Source organism: Mytilus galloprovincialis, chromosome 5 (genome assembly GCF_965363235.1).
Source record: "Mytilus galloprovincialis chromosome 5, xbMytGall1.hap1.1, whole genome shotgun sequence".
NCBI lineage: Eukaryota > Metazoa > Mollusca > Bivalvia > Mytilida > Mytilidae > Mytilus > Mytilus galloprovincialis.
This window is the reverse complement of record NC_134842.1, coordinates 34133344-34157570: the sequence shown is the minus strand read 5'-3', so window position 1 is coordinate 34157570 and position 24227 is coordinate 34133344. Positions and strand designations below refer to the sequence as shown.

The window sequence follows — 24227 nt, the reverse complement described above, 5'->3', positions numbered from 1 at the left end:
AAACCCTAGTCTCCTCTTTAGATCATAAGTTAAATTTGAGGCAGATGTGTTTTATACTGAGAAAATTTGTGTTCAAAGGTCAGTTTCAAATATTTGTCATGTTCATTTGCTCCCCTAGCTAAAGAAAGTAAACTTTTCAGCCATCAGATTTAGAAACTCAATGTTTTTTTTATGTTGACTTACAAATTTAACATAATAAAGTTATATGAAATATTCCTTACTAATAATGTATCTGTCACATCATTGTAGACTTTGAAGTACCCATTTAAAATGGAGAAATGAAAAGCTGGTGTTAACAATCTTCTATTTCTTTCCCACTTTGGTCCATCTGCTACCAGTAAACTTTCACCTGTCCATAAATATAAGGATACCATATTTTTTAATTTTAAACTTTTGGTTACGGTAGATTATTGCGTGCATTTATTATTGCCATTTTGTCATTTTAGACTTAAATGCGTGTTTAATTTTAACGATTTTGAGAAAAATCCTGTTTAATTCATATAAAATATTTCAAAATGCGAGTTTATATTAATGCGTTTAAAACTCTGTCCCATTTATCGTAATAATAAAATTAAAAAACCTTGCATTAATTTCTGAATTTACCATTATTTACAGTATGTAAAATTTTGTATCAAAGACATTCAAATGAGTGATGTTCATTTCAGTTTGAAAATTTAACAGATAAGAGTTGAGATGTCTTGTAGCCTATATAATGGTTAAATCTTTTCTACTATTTATTTTTACAGAGTTGCTTACATCATGCATTAAATGAAGACATTTTATAGGGATCAACAGTTTATTAATGTCATCAGGTATGGTTGCCTTTTTTCCAACTGAATTTATCAATCCATGACACAGTGTAAGAGAACTTTGTTTTGTGAACCTTGTCCAGTTATTACAAAATTATTGCAAATGCAACAATGGTACTGCAGATTTATTCATTATTATTCCTTGGATACCAATTGTTGTCAGTTTCATGAGTACATGTATCATGTGTATAGGTGAACAACAAAATTCAAATGTTCGACAAATTACAATTTTCTATAGGCTTTGTACATGTTGTATGCAGAGATTGGCAAAACCAAAAACCATGAAATCAAATATTCATGAAAATATAAGTTTTCCTCAATACACAAAAATTTATACCAACAAAAATAAATGACTTCATAGTATACACATACACAAATTATCTGCCCCTTGTATGAACTCATTTGCATAACTCACCAATCCATGGTAACATAAAGGCAATTCCTGCCCCTTTTCTAGACTTTGGTGCAGTTGACTTCATTACAATCTTTATAGTGTCTGGATGGGTCAAGGTCAGTAAAGGTCGTACAACAAATAACCAGTAGACGAAAGCTTTACATCTTTTATCTTCCACATATACCTTATACATCTTTTTGAAAAATCCATCAAAGGATTCAATCTTCAAAAAATGAGTGTTAGGTGTGATAAGGTGGATGACATAGGAAGCTCATTATCAAATCTGGATTTTTTTTTTGTAGTTTTTTCATATACATGTATATGTATTTTTTTCCCCTTCTTTTTCCCAGATACCACCTTTTTCCCCACTATATCCCACATCCCTACTTTTTTACTCCTTATATCCCAGAAACCAAAAGCCTTTTTCGTTCCCCTTTCTGTAATAGTTTGAAAAAATAAAGGTAATGTCCAAGAAAATAGTCTATACAGGCCTTAGAAAAAGAAAACTACAGAAATTTTGAATTACCCTTTTCTCAATTCTTCAACACAGGTACAAATTAATGTACATTTACCAGCAAAAAAATGTTATAATGTCTTTGATAGCTTTTGTTAAATTTCTTTTGATTTGTATTTTATTTTTGTACCATTGGATTGCCATCTTCATTGGCATCATACCCACATCTTTAAATGTTTAACCCTGCTTCATTATTTAATGTCCCTGTCTGGACATTTTGTTGTCTTGGTGCCTTTAAATTTATAGCTTATCAAAGATATGGAATTCCTTATTGTTACAGACTGTACAGTGACATATATAGTTCTTAACATCCTTGTCCAACCGACAACTTACAAGTTTGATGCATTTCCGTCAAAAACTTTGGTGTCAGTGAACATTATTCGTGCATTTAGGGGCATTGTCATTTCAGTTCCCATGTTGAGCTAGTGGTTGGAAAATGCTATAGTGCACAAATTATTCTGCAAATTGAATTCTCCTAATTGTTAATCAGAATTGATGTCATTAGGGAATTGTGATTAAGTACCTACAGAACAAACATTGTTTCTAGTTTTATCCTACACAATGACAATCAATAACGTGCTTGTTAATAGTGCAGGGATACAGGCAATCCGCTCTTTCTGGAAAATGAGGCCATAAAGGCGAGCATAATTGGCGAGTTTTTTCTTGTGAAGGACAAACTCAAGAGCAGTCTATTAATTTTTATAGAATAGTTGCATCAATGGCAATCATGCCCTATCTCCAAATTTTATACTTGTGTATTTAATTTCTTAAAATTAGAATAAATTATTGTCAGTTAATATCTTTTTTAAGCTTAAATACCTGGAGTGCATTTCCAAACAACCAATGTGCTTTCGGTCCTGGGAAATGAGACAGTGTCCTGACCATGTGACCATGCCATTTTGAGAACTTGATCAGGTTTATAATGATAACTGTGAGAATCAACACACCTACACCAATCGCTATCGTCATCAACACAGCTGCCATGGTAGCACCAGTTATTTACTGTATGTATCTGAAATTTTGACAGTATAAACGTATATCTATTTTCAACATGTTCAATGGTGTATCATACAAGTTTTTGCCTTGACATTATTTCATCATCTGACCCAGAGAGATAAGATGAGGCAGATGTACTGTGATCTACATTGTATGCACTTCCAGCCACTGCAGACATGACAGAACTATGTGCCTTCTGGATTTCAAAAGCCTGTGGTCCTCCGAATGATTGTCTTTGGTAGCTAAATTCTGCAATAATGGTTCTCTGTTCATGTTGTTTAATGTTATATTAGCTTAAAGTTAAACCATGCTGTTTCCTGAATTTGTTAAATTCCAGCATCCTTTTCAACATTGGTTTTGCTCATTTTTGAAGGATGTATGGTATGCATGAATTATTACAGTAGAAGTTAGCAATCATCCTTGAACTTATAGATCTCCAGGTGGTGGATTAACAAATGATTAATATAAGTTGTCTCATCAGCATTACCTCATTTTTGATATCTTAATCATGTTAATGATCAGTTTTAAACAATGAGGGTGAATGACAAACTTCAAAAACATAAAGACTCCTGGCAATGGTCCATTCTCTTCAAAGGCATATGCACATGTATTATATGTATGTACTGGTAGATTAATACAACCTATCACCAACATGACCAATGACAATACAAGAACAAACATCAAAGGATTGTTAGAACTATTGGCTAGCTTTGTTGACAGTGGCTATCCTAGTCCAATTTTGTGTCAGTATTATCAGACACAAACATACCCAGGAAAATGACACAATATATCACAGAAGAAAGTCTACATTACAAATTATATTACTTTGTCTTATTAAGGGTGGCCAGACCAGCATATCTTTAAATATCCGTGTCTCATTGGTTTTTGTACTACTAACAATGCATTGTGATGTCACAATTTCCATTAAAAAAGCATGCATAGTACAAATTCATATGACATACGAAAACTTATGATCTGACCATACTTATTAGCCTGAATACCAGATATACATGTACTATGACATATAATTCCAATGTAAAAGCCAAATTATTTTGATATATAGAATGGTTTGTATTGAGAACATATGTGATTAAATGTCATGGGTACACTTTGAACCCACAGGCACTTGTTTCTATCCATGGGAAGACCCACTATCAACGACTATATCGTAAATATACGTTGATAGTGGGTCTTCCCATGGATAGAAACAAGTGCCTGTAGTTGAACCACTGCTTTGAAGGGGGTCTCATTGGGGGGGTTCTGATCCTGGATCCCGCTTACTGTTTTGCCAGATTCTCGTATCCCGCTTAATTACACTATGTACCTCAGCAATTCTCATTTTTTTGTAATTTCCTGTGTCCCACTAGACATCATTTCCCGTTTTCCCGGCACAATAATTTGACTTTCACGTGTCACACTTCCAAAAAAAAACGGCAATCCCGCATCACACTTCATTGCACTTAGACCCCAATGAGACCCACTTTGAACATGTCGAAATTATGTTTATTATCTGTCTGATAGTGTACATGAGGATCCTAATTGGGTTACCTTCATGACAAATAACGGTAAAAAATGTACACTTTCTTATATAGACGATAAAAAAATCGACTGATTTTGACGAACTACATTAATTTTTTTTTTAAATAAAGGTATAACGATAATTATTTGAGACCTCTGACGAATCACAATAAGGATATTTTGACGACTCACAGTAAAATTTTAACCAATTTGACGCTAACAGTGGCCTAAAATGACCACTTGAAGCCTGAGGGTAAAGGTCATTCCTACCCTCCTTCATGTCCAGTTTAACAGTTTAATATAATGGAGGATTTCAAGCATAAATACCTGTCTCATATAAAATCGGAAAAAAATATAAGCTTCTTCTTCACCCTTTATAGGGTAACCATACTTTGTATGTCGAACAGTTCCACCACCAAAAAAATAATTGAAGAATAAATTAACAATCGTAACACAACAACATTATATACACTATATACATTTTTTAAGTCTTTATGTGTTTTTATAAAGGAGGTTTACAGGTTAAGCAAGTCTATACTTAATTTCCAATAAAGCAAAACAGAAGTTTGAAGAAGAGTGAGGTTAAAGGATCTGTTAGTGACATACTGTCACGAACAAACTTATAATTTCATAAATAAATTCTCAGTTCGGGATGTAGTGCATAGGGGAGGGAAACGAGCATTGAATTTCGATTCGCGAAAAATGTCAACAAAATGAATGTTATCGAAAGGATTTATAGAATAGCAAAAATCTATATATTTGCTTGCTTGATTTTGTGAATTTTTTCGTTCAGGTAAACTAGTTGTAACTAAATATTTTACATCATGGTAAGTTATGATTTATTTCGAGATCTACGCTTGAATGGAGTATAATTCTAAAAAAGGGGGAGGACAAAATGACATGATCAAATCCCTATTGTTATTCGTAGTTTTTAGATCATATTTGGCTCTGTTGTTAGAAGATTGGCATGTAGATAGACACATATAGACATGACTTTTGAATGACCCATTGGTGGCCTTGTGCTGTTTTCCACTGCTCTTTGGTCAGGTTGTTGTCTCTTTGACACATTCCCCGTTTCCATTCTCAATTTTATATAGCTGGGAATAGTATTGTCAACATATTATTTCCCAGGTTTTAAAAGCATGGATGTTTTAGAGCTATATAAGTGATATAATTTATCAAATTGCCTCGGCATGTAAAATGTAAAACAAAGAACAGCTGACAACCTGATTAATGTACATTCTAATGCAACAACATTTATAACGTTCATTTTGATTGGATAACGTCACTTTCTTACATGGCATCAATTGACAATTGATATTATGGGACATACGCACAAGCCCAGACGGCATATGACAGATTTTAAATACATGTTTTAACGTTGTTTTCTGTCAGTTTCATCTACATGTAAGACAAAATAATGTAAGAATGGAGTCATAACAATATTGTATTTTAGCTCCGACAGCATCAATTTGGGATTTGATGGTCGCAAATACCCTTTTACTGCCTCTGCTAATGTGTCGCCAGTAAACTTAATTTGCGACCATCAAATCCCCAATTGATGCCGTCGGAGCTTAAAATACAATACAGTTATCTCCTAAATGAAAAACAAATAAGATAACGGCAACCACTGACTCACTCATCAGATTGATTGATTGATTGGTGTTATAACACTGCTTTCATCACTAATGTGCTATTTCTTGATGGTCAGTTTTTAGTTGTGGAGAAATCAATAGTGCCCAGAGAGAACCACCAAGTTCGACTACTAATAGACCACCCCGCCACCAAGGCCCCATTGACTCATCAGACCAACACAAATCACACTAAAAATCAACTATAGCAAAAAGATTTAAGAGACATAACTATTTAAAGTAACGTTCTTCTTGCAAGTACAAAAAAGGACTATATTAAATACGTCATGTTTGCTTGTAGGAACTAGTCTTACAGGAATGTACAAGGAATCTAGTAGGAATTTGTTATGAATTCCTACCTGAGGAAAGTGTGCATATTCCAGTTTCATTGTATCAGAAATCCACCAGGAAAAACAGCCGAAAAATTTAAATTAGCAGGATTTTTTTAGTTAAGGAATAATGTGATTCCTACTATAGGTATATTTAAATTTATAGCAGGAATAATTTGTCAGGAAAGTAGAATCGGCCTACCCGCTGAGGATTCCTGTCAACTTTCCTTCTAATTTGAATATTCGGATTCCTGTCAACTTTCCTTCTAATTTGAATATTCAGATTCCTGGTAGGATTTTTTCATAAATTCCTACTAGGAAAATTGATTTTCTAGCAGGAATTAATCTAAATATATATACATTATAAACTGAAGTGTTTTACACATATACACAACTGGGTCATTCATTAGTTTGAATATCAGCCACATATAGAACATTATTCATATTTAATCTTCTTCTCAAATACCTTCATAAGCAATCCTGTCTTATATTCACTGTTCAAATATTTCCCTGATAATTATTTAATCTTTGCAGCATTGTTTAAATACACATGCAATCTGAATCTTTTACCCTCCAACTTTTGAAATTGTAAACTGGAACCTGGTTGCTTATAACACAGCAAAATAAATGTTATTAGCAAACTGGAATTAAGTTAAAGATAATTGAATACAATTAAATCAATATCAGTCAAGATATAATAATCCTGTTTAAATAAGAAAAAATTCCTGGTAGAAAGATTTTCTAGCAGGAAAAAAATATTCCTGTTAGTAACCCAGGAATCTTGTAGGAAAATGAAAAATCCGGCCAGAAAAACCGAAATTTTCTTAGTACGTCTAAAACAGGAATTTAAGATTTGCTGCCAATTCCATGTGAATTCCTGCTATAGTCTAGTAAGAATCCTGCTAAATATTTCATACAGGCAGTGGTAAAATGTCATTCTCGAGAAAGTAAATACTGCATGCCTAGTATTTTTCACATACATGTATATACCCATTATACACATATATCTGTTTTATTACACAGAATACTAAAAGATCCTGAAAAGAATAATTAATTTAAACCTTTGTAATTCAATTCCATTGTTTTCCTGGACTAGCATTTATTAATCTCCACTGAAATTAGTTTATTTTAATAGAGCAGTGCACGACTATTTATGTTAAATGATTGCTTTGTTTTTCAAATCTCTTTTAAAATAAAACCAGTTGCTTCGCAGGGCGCAGCATTATACGACCGCAGAGGTTGAACCCTGAACGGTTGGGGCAAGTATGGACACAACATTCAAGCTGGATTCAGCTCTAAATTTGGATTGTGATTAAATAGTTGACACAGCATAGGTTTCTGACACAGAATGAATGTGGTCTAATGAACTTAAACAAAAAATTTTGCCTTTGAGCAATTCACTATGCTGTTGAATATTAATCCTCTCAAAAAAATGTTTGAAGAAATTTTCTTTTTATTTATGAAATCTGAAATGAAAAAAATTGACCCCCCAATTTTTTTTTCACATCCCCCTTTCCCTTATTTCAAAACTGATCTCAATTCAAATTTCTAATGAAGTTTGCAACAATAACTACTCATTTAAATACATCATAAAATATTAAAATGTAAAAAAAGTGCTTGTTATAACTGAATGGTAAAGATTGTTTTAATCTATCAGTTGGTAGTAAAAGTGAATATACATTGTATATTGTATAAAACAATGTTTTAAGTTGATTCAACTACTATTCTGGACAAAGAAAGATAACTCCAATTGAAATCCAATTGGAATTTCTTGCTATTGCACAATATTGTGCAATTAGATATTTCTTGCTATTGTGCAATACTGTGCAATTGAAAATATTTGCTATTGCACAATACTGTGCAATTGAAGATTTCTTGCTATTGCACAATACTGTGCAATTGAAGATTTCTTGCTATTGCTGAATACTGAGCAATTGAAAATTTCTTGCTATTGCACAATACTTAATATAATAATTTGGATCCTGATTTGGACCAACTTGAAAACTGGGCCCATAATCAAAAATCTAAGTACATGTTTAGATTCAGCATATCAAAGAGGCCCAAGAATTCAATTTTTGTTAAAATCAAACTTAGTTTAATTTTGGACCCTTTGGACTTTAATGTAGACCAATTTTAAAACGGGACCAACAATTAAGAATCTACATACACAGTTAGATTTGGCATATCAAAGAACCCCAATCATTCAATTTTTGATGAAATCAAACAAAGTTTAATTTTGGACCCCGATTTGGACCAACTTGAAAACTGGGCCAATAATCAAAAATCTAAGTACATTTTTAGATTCAGCATATCAAAGAACCCCAATTATTCAATTTTTGATGAAATCAAACAAAGTTTAATTTTGAACCCTTTGGGCCCTTTATTCCTAAACTGTTGGGACCAAAACTCCCAAAATCAATACCAACCTTCCTTTTATGGTCATAAACCTTGTGTTTAAATTTCATACATTTCTATTTACTTATACTAAAGTTATGGTGCGAAAACCAAGAAAAATGCTTATTTGGGTCCCTTTTTGGCCCCTAATTCCTAAACTGTTGGGACCTCAACTCCCAAAATCAATACCAACCTTCCTTTTGTGGTCATAAACATTGTGTTTAAATTTCATTGATTTCTATTTACTTAAACTAAAGTTATTGTGCAAAAACCAAGAATAATGCTTATTTGGGCCCTTTTTTGGCCCCTAATTCCTAAACTGTTGGAACCAAAACTCCCAAAATCAATCCCAACCTTTCTTTTGTGGTCATAAACTTTGTGTCAAAATTTCATAGATTTCTATTAACTTAAACTAAAGTTATAGTGCGAAAACCAAGAAAATGCTTATTTGGACCCTTTTTGGCCCCTAATTTCTAAAATGTTGGGACCAAAACTCCCAAAATCAATCCCAACCTTCCTTTTGTGGTCATAAACCTTGTGTTAAAATTTCATAGATTTCTATTCAGTTTTACTAAAGTTAGAGTGCGAAAACTAAAAGTATTCGGACGACGACGACGACGCAGACGACGACGCCAACGTGATAGCAATATACGACGAAAAATTTTTCAAATTTTGCGGTCGTATAAAAAGAACAAAAAAAAAATCAGTTGAATAACGATGAAATGTAGATAAATTTCAAAATTACACTATCTGTTACATACCCTACAATGCAGATCAACTAGTTGAATTCAAGTGAAAATAATAATCTTAATGATATGCTTGATATGGTGTGATCATCATCAGCACCATCAACAGTTAGGGTAAAATGTGTTAAAATCCTAGCCGTCAAGTCCAAATTATAACATGTATTCCTAATTCCATTCAACATTTGCACTCAGGGTGAGTATTTTATTAGTTCCAGGGAGCTTATTAAAGATTAAAGTGACAATCATAGGTGTCTGAAATAAAATTTGATCAATATGTACAACATGTATACATCAATTGATGTAAGGAATGAAGTACAAAATTAGACGAAATTGATTTGGTTTATCTATATACAATTGTGATTACAAGTATATATGTTTATGGCAGCCTCAGACAAAACAACATATTTTATTCGACAGTATCCAGAATTCAGTTTTCTATTTTACTATAGGACCTCTGTATTTGTCAATGTCAAAACATAAATATATCTACAAAGATAGATGTGACAGTTTTTATTTATGTAAATACATATATATTATATATTATTATGATTATCAAATATATATATGTTTTTTTTTCCTTTCATCATTTTATTCCTAAAATGTAACCTCAGAAATCATTGTAATCATAAACGATTGCAATAAAGATAATTCTGTCTGTCATTGCATCTGTAATGCGTATCTTTGATTGACAATGAATTATTGAACTTGAACTGTATTATCTAAATACATTTATATATAATATATATAATAGTAATGTTGACAATGTACGTATAACAAATGTATAATAAAAGGAATGATTTAAGGTACTTTTATTTACAGAATATAATTATCAGAAGTGTTTTAATAATTTTAATGATATATACATGTATCTAATTATATCATGCTTTTTAATATTCAAATCTACATTACCCATTAATAGATTCAGCCAAATATGGTTTAACAGATCCTATACATTTAAGATTTAAAGCTCGTACATTTACCAGTACAGGTAAACTCAGTTTGGGTGCATTCAATTTCCACTTATGTTGATTAAACATTGTGTAGTACAGTGTTTATATATATATAAATAACTAGGACATACAAATTTAAACTACATACTGTTTTGGGACAAACACTTGGGATATTACACCTTATTTCAGGTAAAACTATGAACTAAGTGGTTGGGTTGTTGTTTCTTTGACATATTCATTTCCATTCTCAGTTTTATAGCTTAAAATAACTGGTCAGTAGAATCAGTACATTCATCATTAAACATATTAAACTTCACATTAACTAAGCATTGATTATATTATATCCTTTTAGTTAAAAGGTTATGGAGTAATATAACCGGACCTTATAAAACTTTTTTTACATGTAGTTTTTAATGAATAAAATCCAATCCTGTAAAATGTTGCATTAATTATAAAAAGAAGATGTGGTATGATTGCCAATGAGACAACTCTCCACAAGATACCAAATGACACAGAGATTAACAACTATACAGCCTTCTAGTGTTACTCACATTATTTGTATGAATTCAGACTTCGTGAACTTTTCAATCGTCTGACATTATAACAGATATGATAGAAAATAGATAAGTTCTTTCCTCTCACCTTTACATACATGTACATGTATTGATTGTATACATAAACAGTTTTGGAACATATCAAACATATAAAATCAAGTATGTATAATTGTTTTTTGTAACAATGTGCTAACTGCAGATAATACTCAAGGATTTTTATAGTGAGACATAATTCTTGGTGATATTTAAATATAATGGCTCAGTCTCAACAGTTAAACAGAAATGGCTTTGTAAAAAGTCAACAGTTACCAATATAAACATCATAAACATTGTCTTAATTGGAGGGTTTTCATGACTACAAACTGTTCCAGCTATTTATAAAAAAATTACTGAAATAAGTTCATTGACTTGAAACTTTTGCATAGTTCATACATGTTAAAGTTTTAATGTTTAGGTGAATTGAAAGGGAACCAATTTTGATAAGTCAGTGGTATTATCTGAAGTGGTGGTTGGTTGGTAGTTGAAATGCCTCAGTATTGGCGTTTTTCTCATTTCCATGGAGGTTATTGCTGGTGATCAGGGCTCTGAAACTTTAGTCATGATTCATTAACGTTGAATAATTTGCATTGTTTATATGTTCAAATTATAAACGCCATTTTGATTTTATAAATTGCATTATTCTATCAAAATTACATAAATAAAATTGAGAATGGAAACGGAATGTACATGTCAAAGAGACAGCAACCCGACCAAAGAGAAGAAAACAGCCAAAGGCCACCAATGGGTCTTCAACACAGGGAGAAAATCCTGCACCCAGAGATAGGCTTCAGCTGGCCCCTAAACAAAAATTTGTACTAGTTCAGCGAAAATGGACGTCACACTAAACTCTGAAACTCATAAATGATTTTTTTTTAAACATACAAGACTAACAAAGGCCAGAGGCTCCTGACTTGGAACAGACGCAAAAATGTGGCACATTGAACATGTTTTGCAAGATCTCAACCCTCCCCCTATTCCTCTAGCCAATTTAGAATAAACAAACACACAGAATCTGAGTTAGATGTTAGAATAGGTAACATAAAGGTTACTGTTAGACATATCTTTGTGTTAACAGTTTATATTATAATCTTATGTAGATTTTTATCAAAAGTAGTAAAAATAAGTGAGCCTAACATTAAAAGTATCTTTTTTTTTTAATTTTAGGAATACTATAATGGGAAACAGTAGCAGCAGATAAGAATTATGGGTACATTAACATGGACATTTGTAGTCGGTGCTGTGACCTTAGTGTTGACCTATGCTGCTATTAGAATATTTAAATATTTGAAATGGCTGAGACTTGTGATAACGTCTGTTTCAAAATTACCAGGTCCAAAGCCACATTGGTTCTTTGGAAATATTTTTCAGGTAATAATTATTTCATGTTGGATTTATATAGCTTTTTATCATGTTTATGTAAATCTTCCTTTATTTAGGGATAATTGATATAAGCCTTATTTTCACCAAACTTACATAACTTAAACACTACCCTTTTTCAATCATGATCAGTCAAATAAAAAAAGTTACAAAATTATTAGATCACATCACAACTTTAATGGTATCTGGATTAGTGCCAATATAATAATTGGTTGTAATCAAAACAACCAAAACACATATAGTTTATCTCCCTTCCCTATACACTCCTCATGTACATGTGCAATCAAAATCAGTACAGAAAAAAAACTCTTGATACCAGTTGAAAGTTTTATGCAAACAATAATTAGAATTTAATTATCAGTAAAATTTTGATGGAATGTTTTCCTTAAAGTTTAGCTTGATAAGATCTTTTAAAGTCATATGAGAAAACTGATTTTTAAAGCTATAAAGATTTTTATGCCCCACTTAGGGGAATTATGTTTTTTGGTCTGTGCATCCATTTGTTCGTCTATTCGTTCATTCCTTAGTTCAATTGTCCGACCATTCATCTGTTCCTCCGTCTGTCCCACTTTAGGATAAAGTATTTAGTTAAGGTACATGTAGTTTTTGATGAAGTTGAGGTCCAATCAACTTGAAACTTAGTACACATGTTCCCTATGATATTATCTTTCTAATCGTTATGCCAAATTAGAGTTTTAACCCCAATTTCAGGGTCCACTGAACATAGAAAATGATAGTGTGAGTGGGGCATCCATGTTCTATGGACACATTCTTGGTTTTTTTTATTTAAAAAAAAAACGACTGCAGAGTCTTCAGTGATGTATGATAGTTGTGTATGATACACATTCCCTCTACCAACCACATGATGTCTTGGGTAAAAAAGCTGGTAGTGAATACACACCTAAATGTGGTTGATAAGACATTCAATTCAGAAATTTTAAAGGTGCCTGCTTCACTGTTAATCACAAGCTTTAAGCAGCTGCATGTAGCAGCTAGATTTGTTATAGAAATTAGTTTTAATTGATGAGGGCTTGGGGAAGATTAGTAAAAACTAACCATGTAACCCTCTGAAAATCAAGTGGTGTTGCTGTTGTTGTCCTTGTTGTTATAATATACATAAATGTGTTTTCAGATAAAAGATTTCAGTGACCTGATGTTTAGGATGCACGAGGAGTGTATAGGGAAGGGAGATAAACTATATGTGTTTTGGTTGTTTCGATTCCAACCAATTATTATCCTGGCACATCCAGACACCATTAAAGTTGTAATGAGATCTAATGCTCCAAAGACAACGATAGGTCCAGGATATCCTTTTCTTGTTCCATGGCTAGGTAAGTTGTGATTAGATAAACTTATAACATCAGTTGCAATGAAATACATTGATTTTCAGGTCAACAATATCATGAAAAAAAGGTGAGCACAAGAGTTTTTGTATAAATACTATAAATTGAAAATGATTGTGAGGTTTTATTCATGCTTATTATGGGACTGAGTGAGTATTGCAATAGTGAGAAGTCACATTCTGACATCTGATACATATATCTGTATGCAAAGTTTCCTGAAATCGAAATTACTTGCATTTTTGTCCATTCTACAAAAATCGCAATTATAAATGCATGCAATGATTGCTGAATTAACAATAAATTTATAATGTCTGATTTTAAATTCACATCATCTTCAAGCATAATCAGACTCAAAGTTAACTATCATTTTACCACATGATACACTTAATAGACATTATAGGTCTTCCCCGTGCCTATATTGATCTATATTCACATTCTCTTGGTAAAATCTCATATTGAAGCATTATTTATGGGCAGGTTATGAATCCTCTTTTGTCTCACATTCACAAGAGATTTTTTAAAGGGGGTAGACCTTGGTTCAGGGAGATAACTCTTTAAATCACTCTTGTGTTTCTGAATGTCAAGTTTCCTCAATGTATTTTAAGCATTTACCTGAAACAGATTGGAAATAGCCTATGTATCCTAGAAGCTTAGAATATATTTATGAAAATGGTTGACACAAACATACTGATGATTTTAAGAGTAATTTCCCTTAACCTAGGTCTACCCCCTTAAAATGATATGAAGCACAGCACAGATATTTAATTATTGAATTAATTGTTATCATTTTTAAGGTCAAAGCTTGTTAATAGCTAATGGACCAAAATGGGAGAGAAATCGCCGATTGTTGACACCAGCTTTCCACTTTAATATACTGACAGGGTATTTTAAGCTCTACAATGAAGTGGCTGATGTATTATTGGTAAGTAATGGTAACATCTAGTTTCCACTATAGTATATTCACACTGTGATTCTGTGAAAAAGTCTTGCTAGTTTTGAGTGAAACAGGGTGCATGTTGCCAGATGGCTAGTGCTATGTTGAAGGTGTTGTTATCTTAAATATCGTTATATCTATTATCTTGGTAAAAGACAACTGTGAATAGGTTAAGGTATCCACCTGCATTTTACTCTTCCACACAATCATTTCAGGTGTTGGTTCACCATATATAATTTTATTTGTAAGTATGTTGAACCACAAGCTGAAATAAAACTTCAGATAACCGATTTGTCAAAAAGTCTTTACATAGTTTTTATCCCACCTGATTGTCAAATCAGCTTGTCATTATCCATAGGTGATGATATGAAGATACTCTAAAAGTGCAGTTTTGGTCATTTTTAACAATTATATAATATAGTTATAAAGAGATTGTTAAAGGAAGTATATAATCATCTTAACACATAAAAAGTTTAAGATCGACATGCACCAGTTGAACAAACTATATTCTTAAGAACCTACAGATTTGTTAGTTTTAGTTAGGTATCATTTTTAGTCTGGATCAATGAATACGGTTACAAGACTAAAAGATATAAAACTTAATGTACATTTACAAGTTAATGCTAAAAATTTAGTAAAAGATTTACTGCGCAGTATTGAAAATGATATATTGCCAATAGTGATTAAATTTTCCATTTATATTGATACAAATGTAATATATAAATATGAAATGAATGAAGTTTTTAATTGATAGTTTTCTTTATTTTATTTTTAACAGGATAAGCTAGCCAGTGGAAGTAAAGATGGAAAATATTTAGATATATTTAAGCCTGCTAGTATGGCTACTCTAGATACCTTGTTACAATGTTCACTTGGTTACAAAGGAAATGTTCAACTTGTGGGGTAGGTGGTACTTAAGATTTGAGAAAAGTAAAAGGTTCAATTTGGGGTCAAACTTTTTAATTTTATATGAAACTATGTATTGGATATAATATTGCCATTTTTGTTTGAAAAAGAGAGAGAAGATACATGAACCAAATCCCAAAGGGAAGTAAGTAATCAAATTGCCTAAAAACAAACATGACTAACAAAACATTAAACACTCAGATAACTTAAGATTTAGTAAAAGGAACCTCACCAAAAAAAACTTCATTGTTCTAGATATATACAAATGTGAAATGACAGTAAACCCTGAAAAGTTCTTCCAAGATGTACAATGTGCTAATAGCCTATGAGAGAACATGTTAACAATTCTGAAATAGATTGATAAACAGATAACTTTGTTGTATGATTAACCTAAATTGAAGTTCAATTTTTTAAATCGTTCATTCAGATAAAGGACACAACTAATTTGTAAAAGTTCAGTCTTAGTAGGAAACGTACAATCAATTCTTTATTAATGTTTTTATTTATATTGATAAATATATTACAATTCACTGTTACAGAATCTAAAGGACTATGGGTTGTTTCATTGTTTGTACTCCAAAATGAAACATGACACCATTGTATGAATCTCTATTGTTAAGGACTTTTTAACCAATGACTACATTTTGATGAACGCTTTTAAACATTTTCCCTGAATGCTTTTGAATCTGAAACAGTGAATTCACAGGATCCAAATATGTTATGTTGACTCTTGAAACATTAATCTCCTACTAATTGTTTATAATTTTGTAATTTTTCAGAGACAGCCATCCGTATGTGACAGCAGTAAATCGTCTGGGACATCTGATTGATAAAAGAAGTTTGTAAGTTTATCAGAAGCTTGATACTTTTACTTCATGGTACATGTATATAGTATAAGTAGCTTTGTTTATGTCATTTGCATCACGTTTGTACTATGATAAACATGAATATTTGGGGTTAATGTCATCGAGACAGTATCACAACAATACAATCAAACAAACAAAAAAGACATGTAGGGGAACAGCAATTCAGGAACACCCCTTAAATTTGTTAAAAATTATTTAGAGACTTTGTATATTTAGTAATCCTAAATGTTAGGGATTGACACACCTCCCTTCATGTCAATCTCTTAGTCTTGAGGTATGATACATGATGAAGTATGTTTCATGGTATGGAATAGATTTTTATATCAGATTTGCCACATAACTTTAAATATAAATCAGGTTATTGGTTTTCTTGTTAGCTATATTTCTCATTCAGTCATGTCTGATCCTTTTATAGCAGAGTTCCTGAAAAGTGGTGATACGAAGGTTTTGACTACCAACATTTTGCATAGGACCAACACAATTTTGGTATTTTGCAATAATAGTGAGGACCAGCATATATTCTTTCAAGGACCGCCAGGGGTAATAGATTTCTAGAACTCTGGTATAGCTGTCAGACTATACAGAATGGGTTTGCTCATTATTGAAGGTCATATACTGACCTATAGTTGTTTACATCTACACTTTTAACTATGGTTGATAGTTGTCTTATGACCAATCATACAACATCTCCTTGCTTTTCATATACCTTTAACCCTCTAACAGTGCTTACACTTTGAGATAAAAATACAGGTATATGGTGATAAAATATACCCCCTATAGTACCATAAAGCCTGAAAGAGAAGCACATTAAAGACATTGTGAACAAGAATGCTTAAAAATAAGAAGATGTGGTGTGATTGCCAATGAGATAACTCTCTACCATAGATCAATAGAGGTGAATTAATCTATGTAGATGCTATACATTACTGTACAATCTGCAATAATGAGCAAAACCTATACCACATAATGTGTCTATCTATGGTATTGGCCTATGTTCTTTTGTTCTCAGGGAAATACAATTGTTTGATCAAAATTAAAAAAAATTAAAAAAGTGTTTATAACTTGATTTTCATATTATTGACCTCACACATTGATTTGCATAGTATATAACCCCAACACTTGTGTTGCTGCATGATAATCGAAGTTTTAAATGACCTTGACTGGCTATACAGCCCTTGCACGGTTTAAATGACCTTGACTGGCTATACAGCCCTTGCACGGTTTAAATGACCTTGACTGGCTATACAGCCCTTGCACGGTTTAAATGACCTTGACTGGCTATACAGCCCTTGCACGGTTTAAATGACCTTGACTGGCTATACAGCCCTTTCACGGTCTAAATGACCTTGACTGGCTATACAGCCCTTGCACGGTCTAAATGACTTTGACTGGCTATACAGCCCTTGCACGGTCGGCTGTTGCTGTATTGTCTGCCATAAATGAATATATATGATTGTCTCCCTTTAATACTGTCTTGTAAGATCATTTTACCCATTATGAATAAGTAGGTTCATTTGATATTTTCTTTGCAGCCATTTTCATCATTATGCAGAGTTCATATACAGATATTTTACTGCTGATGGTAAAGAATTTTTCAAGATTTGTGAATATGTTCATAAATTCTCAAAAGACATAATATCTAAAAGACGAAAAGAGTTGGTATGTTATATCGTGTACTAACTGTGTATAGGAGTATAAAGTTAATTACTAAGGATTCATTATTTTTTGTTGACTACCAATTTTCGAAATTTTCAAGGATACAGGTGGACCGGGAATTCAAATATTCAATGAATTACAAATTTTGTAAAGACTTGTATGCTGACTTCAGGAAAACCAAAAATTGAAATATGCACGAAAGTGTAAATTTTCCTCATTCCACAAAAATCTTTTCCGACATAAATAAATGAATCCACTTTACTCTGTAATAATTTAATATAAACACCAGTACATAATGTACAAAAATAACACAACTTCATGATATGATTATACTGTGTCAGAGTATGCTCTGCTTACAAAAAAGCAAGCTTTTATTGCTTAACCTGCTGTGAAATAAGAAATAATGCCATTTGTAGACATTATATGCATCTTTTTAGAATGAAAGTACAGAAACAGAGGCAAAGAAACACTTGGACTTCCTGGATATATTAATAACAGCCAAAGATGATAATGGCATAGGACTGACGGATGATGAAATCAGAGCTGAAGTTGATACCTTCCTTTTTGCTGGTACATGTAGTAGATTTTGCTTACAAAATATTTCAATGTAGTTTGCATAATATCAGATTACTAAGATCACACAGGGTTCACTAAAGAAAACACTTAAAATTATATTTTGATTTTATTCTATATCAATTTTTCCTTCTTTGGGCATGCTGACTTCCATGGATAATTTGGCTTCTAGTCTTTAATATATTAAGGCAATTACCGTGCCTTGATTCTAAGTGTCAATTTTATAGCATTTTGAAAATTACTACAATGCCTTTCAAATATCTTTATTACAATGAATATATGCATAGAAATATTAAGTGCCAGTCTGCCTAAGAATTAGGCAGTGGTGAAAACATGAGCAAAAAAAACCACCCTATTTGACAATGATTTCAGTTCATAATATGTAGTTATGCACAAAAATAACATTCATTTCCATTTTCTGTTCTGGTAACAGAAGATAAAATTTGGTTGAAATGCACTAGAAATTAACGAATAAGGGGAGATAACTCTGTAATTTGCTATCATTCTAACCAATTTTCTAACCAAGTTATTTGATATTACAAGACACACACAAACGAAAGACCAATTATTTTTAACTCAGGATGATGGTTAGTATTAAATAGAATGATTAGCTCGGTGGGTTTTTTCAAATCATGTTTTAATTTTTACCTAAATTGCCTGATTCTTACAAAGACTGGCACTTAAGCATAATTTGCATAGAACCATCAAGTTGATCCATTGATAGTGGTACATTTACATCCCAAATGTTTTATTATACCATAAAACATTACACTTGTACAGATTGCGGTAACTTTTCTCCTTCCACATTCACCTAACATCAAACTTTATAAAAAGTAGATAATGTTGTAGAACTAGTAATACAGGTTCCTATCTACATATATATTTACAATATACAAAAGTAAAGAGGAAAAGCCTAATATCAATCAATGAAATATATCTAATAATGGTCTTCATAGGCCTTTTTCAACTGATTTTTATAGTTCCTTCTTATGTTGTACTGTTATACCACTGTCCCAGGTTAGGGGGAGGGGATCCCACTAACATGTTTAACCCCGCCACATTAATTTTGTATGTGCCTGTCCCAAGTCAGGAGCCTGTAATTCAGTGGTTGTCGTTTGTTTATGTGTTACATATTTGTTTTTCGTTCATTTTTTTTTACATAAATAAGGCCGTTAGTTTTCTCGTTTGAATTGTTTCACCTTGTCTTATCGGGGCCTTTTATAGCTGACTATGCGGTATTGGCTTTGCTCATTGTTGAAGGCCGTACGTTGACCTATAGTTGTTAATGTCTGTGTCATTTTGGTCTTTTGTGGATAGTTGTCTCATTGGCAATCATACCACATCTTATTTTTTATATTCATGTTGTTATATCTGTTTTGGTATTTCAGGCCATGACACAACATCCAGTGTGTTGAGTTGGAGTATGTATTGTTTAGGTAAATACAAAGATATACAGGAAAAAGTTTACAGAGAGGTCAAAGAAGTTACAGGCAGCAAAGGAACTATTGAAAGGTATGCCAGTATGGATTAATAATGTATAATTCACCAAATTAACTTGTACTGAAGCAGTGGTATTTTATTTATATTGATACTAGCTTGTAACAGCAATCATGGCAATGATCATGAGGCACTGATGCAAACCGGTAAAAGAACAGATGCAGTCTAAAAAAGATTTTTTTAGTGTTGTCATGGAGAGCACATATCATAGTAATGCATCTTATCGAGACATAAACATCAAAATTAGAAGTTAATACTTGCTGCACATACAAATTATATTTTTTTATTTTTCCATGTATAGTGAAGATCTACCAAAGTTGAAATACCTGACCTGTTTCCTGAAGGAAGTAATGAGATTACATACACCGGTACCAGTCACAAACAGGACATTAGATGAACCCATTGTTTTGGATGGGTATGACATCCCTGCTGGAGTTATGGTAGACTTTGGTATTTATCATTGTCACAACCATCCTGATGTTTGGGAAAATCCAAAAGTAAGTTAAATTAAATATATTTGATGATTTTCTGTCCGTGCAGAAAAAATAGATGTATTTTTATGTTTAGATACTACACTCTTACTGTCAGGGTTGAAGTTTTTCCACAAAAGGTAGTTTTTCCTTATTTCTGATGAAGCTCAAACTAGATGTAAAATATCTGAAATAATATGTCCATTTTTGTTAAGCATCCTCAAATTAATTATTTCTCTTCATGTTATTTTTCAAAATATTCAAGGCAAACATAATGTAACTGATGAAACTTGTTTTATTATTTTAAAATCTTAATTGTAAATGCAAAATTGTAAAGTTTCACACTTGTGCACCTACACTAACTTTTTTTTTAAATATGTCAATGCTTATAGTTTCTTCAAAACCTTTCTAATACGATAAGTTTGAATAATGTTCTGGCAAAATTAATTAGTTGTTGCTAAAGTTATTCATTTGCAGACTATTTAAAAAGGACTTTAAAAAATACTGATCAAAGTCCAGTCCAATAGTTGTTTCCTGTCTAGATGGACAAATATTTAAAAGAAACAGCTAAGTACAGAGACTATGATCGATTGCTATGGTCATCCTGACCCATTGATTGTGAACAATTTTTCCTAATTGAGTCAGGGCCATGGAAATGAACCCCATTAGTTTCTAGTTTCTATAAAAGTTGTATATTTGATTTTCAGGAGTTTAAACCAGAGAGATTTGAGGGAGACAAACATCATGAGATGGATCCTTACAGCTTTACTCCATTTTCAGCTGGACCAAGGTAAATGTGAAGTATCTCCCTTGTTTAGCAGAAAGATTTAAAGGAGCCACACATTTATGAGATGAATCCTTCTAGTTTTACTCTATTTTCTGTTGGACCAAGGAAAATATGTATTATCCCCCTTTGCTGCAGGGAGATTTGAGGGAGACATTTTTTAACTTCATGAGATGGATCCTTTTAGTTTAACTTCATGTTCTCCTGGACCAAGTTAAATATGAATTATCTCCCCTATATTGCAGGGACTAGATCACCTTGAAACAGATTCATAGTTCTACTTCATTTTTATGGAACCAGTTATCTCCCTTATAATGCAGGGAGATGAACATCATTAAGACAAACCCTAATACAGAGAGAAACACATTTAGTTTTACACCTTTTTTCGCAGACAGACATACATGGTCTTTCCTTATAAAATGGTTTCTCAAGCATCTCTACAAATTACTCACTTTTCTGCTGAAATGAGGATATTAAACCAGATTCATATTAATTTTAGAACTGGCTTGCTCTCATCAGAACATATTTGAAATGTACATCAAGGCAACTTAAGCTAGTGTAATTTTTTTATAGAAAGAAAGACAAATTTAGAAATTTCCTTGTGATTGTATCTGTATTAGCTTCTTATACATATTTTTTTTCTTCAGAAATTGTATTGGATTAAATTTTGCACAGAATGAAGAGAAAGTTTTGATAGCAAGAATTGTAGAAAGGTATGCCATTTAAGTTGTATATACAGATTCTTGTGAATATATACCCTTCCCTTTTTGCTAACAGATTATCCAATTAACTATTTCACCAATTTCATGTTCAATGATACAATTGCATAACTTATAAAACAAAAGATTTTTTTTTTCATTGAATTTCAAAATGAATGAAAATCAATGTTGGATAAGAATCAATGATCAGTAAGACAGCAACCCTACATCACAAATTAAACTCAACATTTAATCAATGATAAAAAAAATGCACAGAAACCTCTTTTCAAATCACTAAGTTTCACTTACTGTAAATTAAGGAATTGTTGTGATGTTTTTATCACTGCGAAAAATGTGACAGGGTTATTTATAACCACAATAATTAAAACTCGCATTTTTTAATTTTTTATTTGAATTAAACTCGAAATTTTCTCAATATTACAAAAATTAAAATCACATTTTAGTCTAAAATGATGAAATGACAGTAACAAATGCACACAATAATTTCTCATTTTACAGTCAACATTCTGGTTTGATTGTTAGTGAGACCATAGAAAAGGAAAACATTTTAACAATTTATGATCAAAATAGTTGATGTATTTTCTTTAATCATCAATCTGAATTATGTTATTGATTCACATCACTAAATCTTGGTATAATTTTATTCTTTTTAAAGGTTTGAAATCTCCTTGGATCCAGACCATACAGTGATACCATTTCTTGAGGTTGTAATGAGAGCCAAAACTGGTATCATGGTCAACTTTAAACAAAGAAGTTCCTAAGTTACCAAGAAGATGTGAAAAGTGAAATTTAAAACAGAGGCTTCTCATAATTTATTGCATTGATTTTAATGAAAGAAATGAAGAAACATTAAGCCATTGATTTTTGGTGTTTCTAAGAATTTTTGTTAGCAGACAGGACAATATTGCACATGTTTTATTATCTTAAAAACATATGTTTATTTGATTAACTTAAACAGTCATATCCAACTTTTTATACATATTCAATGAATTGGGCAATTGGCAGACGGATAATATACAATTACTGTCTTTTGATGAGGTAAATGTGTGGTTTTATTGACCTTTGAAAAACTTATATTCACTGAGGCCAACGGCCATATTCCAAGAGAAATGTTTGTAATGCTAATTATTTACCAAAACCAATTATATATCACAGGTTTTTTTTACCAAAATTATACATGTAAAAGCACGCAATATTTTGTGCGGTGAATATGCTTATTTATTCAAAATCCAATTTATATAGAAAAACCTACTAAAGTTTTAGCAATATGGAATAATAATTATTATCTCCCCTATATATTTTTAGATTTTTTTTATTAGATGAAGGTTTTACACAACTTTCTACCTATCCTTTATTTTTTGTTTTATTGCAACCACTGGTGCATTAGTAAAATTGAATTATCTCCACTGTTGTAATGTTGGATTGAAATTTTGTTATGTATTTTATACAAATTTTTTTGGTAGATTATCCATCAAGTATTATTTTAAATTTATCTAGTTACAGAGGGTTTTTTTCACCATTGGGTACCACCATTTAAATTGTGAAAAGTTTTAAAGATCTGTTTTAGTATGTGTTTATAAACCCAGTCCATATTTTGGTAGAATCAATATTGAAAAGAAGATACATGTATATATTGTTGTTAATCAGTTGTCGCATATAAGAAAATTCTTGGACAAAAAAATAAGTTGAATGGATTATCAACAATCATTAAACGATGGTTTCAAGATTTGAACAACAGAAAATATATCTACTACTTGGTAAAAATTGATAATTGGTAATTTTAATATGAGAGAGTAGGCATTTTTAATATTGATTTGTCCTATTTTAAATGGTCTTATTATTTAAATTAGACACACAAAGTGCTACCCTTTATAAGTACTACATGTATATAGATGGAATTTGAAATAAACCTTTTTACAGCTTACTTTACAGTATTAGGTTTGCTCAATGTTGAAGACTTATGGTAATCTGTTATTTGTTCACTTCTTTGTCTTCTGGTCTTCATGGATTGTTTTCTTGATGGAAATTATACCACATCTTCTGGTTTGTTATTCCATAGTTATTGTTAGATATGGTTGTACATAAAGTAGTATATTATTTTATATTATACATTTTATAATCATTTTATAATCAAAGCAATACAGTATTACCATTTCAATTTGTTATGTGTCTGTTATACTGCATTATTTATAACTCTTATATTAATATTAAACATATAATGGAAGAGA

The 24227-nt window shown here is 31.6% G+C and overlaps 2 protein-coding genes across 7 annotated transcripts in view; one reads left to right on the top strand and one right to left on the bottom strand.

The window, feature by feature from the left end:
- Positions 1-10854, bottom strand: part of LOC143075676 (cytochrome P450 4A4-like) — a 23373-nt gene extending 12519 nt beyond the window's left edge. The window contains exons 1-4 of one of the 3 annotated variants that reach the window (XM_076251209.1): positions 10833-10854; positions 2537-2729; positions 1225-1426; positions 222-349 (exon numbers count right to left, since the gene is read on the bottom strand). In XM_076251209.1, the coding sequence (XP_076107324.1) occupies positions 222-349; positions 1225-1426; positions 2537-2701 (495 nt within the window). In that variant the 5' untranslated portion in view covers positions 2702-2729; positions 10833-10854. Of the gene's footprint in view, positions 1-221; positions 350-1224; positions 1427-2536; positions 2730-4558; positions 5044-10240; positions 10338-10832 lie in introns of those variants that run through there. The other 2 variants (XM_076251208.1, XM_076251207.1) reach the window with 2 other exon arrangements.
- On the top strand, positions 4907-24227 carry LOC143075675 (cytochrome P450 4B1-like). Of its 4 annotated transcripts, none has more exons than XM_076251204.1 (13): positions 4907-5024; positions 12039-12242; positions 13384-13582; positions 14389-14516; positions 15307-15431; positions 16214-16276; positions 17833-17959; positions 18394-18526; positions 19918-20041; positions 20328-20523; positions 21204-21286; positions 21928-21993; positions 22655-24227. In XM_076251204.1, exons 2-13 carry the CDS (start codon positions 12078-12080, stop codon positions 22758-22760), a joined length of 1515 nt encoding a protein of 504 aa, XP_076107319.1. In that variant the 5' UTR covers positions 4907-5024; positions 12039-12077; the 3' UTR covers positions 22761-24227. The 4 variants fall into 4 exon arrangements, with proteins under 4 accessions (XP_076107319.1, XP_076107320.1, XP_076107318.1 ...); XM_076251205.1 differs by having other exon boundaries at positions 4925-5058; XM_076251203.1 differs by lacking the exon at positions 4907-5024 and adding an exon at positions 10321-10470.

Coding starts and splice junctions, on each gene's coding strand:
- LOC143075675 (XM_076251204.1), top strand. CDS start 12,078: ATGGGTACATTAACATGGACATTTGTAGTCGGTGCTGTGACCTTAGTG. Junction 13,583..14,388: donor TTTTCTTGTTCCATGGCTAG/GTAAGTTGTGAT, acceptor ATCATTTTTAAG/GTCAAAGCTTGTTAATAGCT. Junction 16,277..17,832: donor CTGATTGATAAAAGAAGTTT/GTAAGTTTATCA, acceptor TTTTCTTTGCAG/CCATTTTCATCATTATGCAG.